We start from the raw sequence: 879 nt of genomic DNA, 5'->3' as shown, positions 1-879 counted from the left end.
ACTTTCGCTTGCACCCGTGTCCTAGAAAGTTAGACAGTTAGCGAGTCAGCTGCTTACTTGCAAATGCACGAGTTAATTTGATGATTAGTTATACTATTATATAATATTATAATTCACTTGCTATTATATATTTATATATCACTTTTTTCAGTAAATTAAGTTTCAGTTCCCTCTTGCATACTAGCTCTTCTCATGTTTCCTAACAAATGCCGATTTTAACCTGTGTTTCATGACGCCCATATTAGGAGAGGAAATATAAAGGGAAATAAAGAGAATAAGAAAGACACTAAACAAAATCATAAGGCTTCACTTTCTCCCTCACATCATAATTGGAAAAAGATAAGATATCGCTACATGATAATATTAGTTAGGTGACTACATATGGTCGTGAAGCTTCAAAAGCAAAATCTCCTCCAACTCTGAATTTCAACAAGTGCATGCAACAAGCAGTTGCTGAGGAGGTAACTACAAGCAACACCACTTAAGCAATTTAACTCACCCCACCACCCATTGACTAATTGACCTATAATATACATACAGGGGATAAATTGCCCAACACATTCAATCTCATAATAATGATGAAATACATTTGCAAGACAAGAAAAAAAAATCTTTGGTGAGAAGCACATGGGGTACAATACCATATGACAATGACATGCTTGGTGTCACTATATTAGCATTAATTAACCTGCACCTCTTCTCAGTTGTGCGGGCAAATCTAAACCAGTTACCTGCTGTACAATTCTGCAAGGTACAATCAAGTAACAATGATTATATCAGAAAGGTTGCTACGCAGGCTTTGTACTCTATGTGAATGAGGTAGAAAAAGAAGAATGTTCAATGAACAGTGTGCATCTCACTTACTTGTGAGGCTCTAAA

The 879-nt window shown here is 35.8% G+C and overlaps 1 protein-coding gene across 1 annotated transcript in view; it reads right to left on the bottom strand.

The window, feature by feature from the left end:
* Nucleotides 1–287: 287 nt before the first annotated feature.
* LOC102667557 (uncharacterized) overlaps nt 288–879 on the bottom strand; it is a gene marked incomplete in the record, with an annotated part of 2842 nt that continues 2250 nt past the window's right edge. The window contains 2 exon segments of the mRNA XM_014770110.2: nt 288–744; nt 865–879. Coding sequence (XP_014625596.1) covers nt 684–744; nt 865–879 — 76 coding nt within the window.

Source organism: Glycine max, chromosome 17 (assembly GCF_000004515.6).
Source record: "Glycine max cultivar Williams 82 chromosome 17, Glycine_max_v4.0, whole genome shotgun sequence".
Lineage (NCBI taxonomy): Eukaryota > Viridiplantae > Streptophyta > Magnoliopsida > Fabales > Fabaceae > Glycine > Glycine max.
This window is presented reverse-complemented; position numbering and strand designations above follow the sequence as displayed.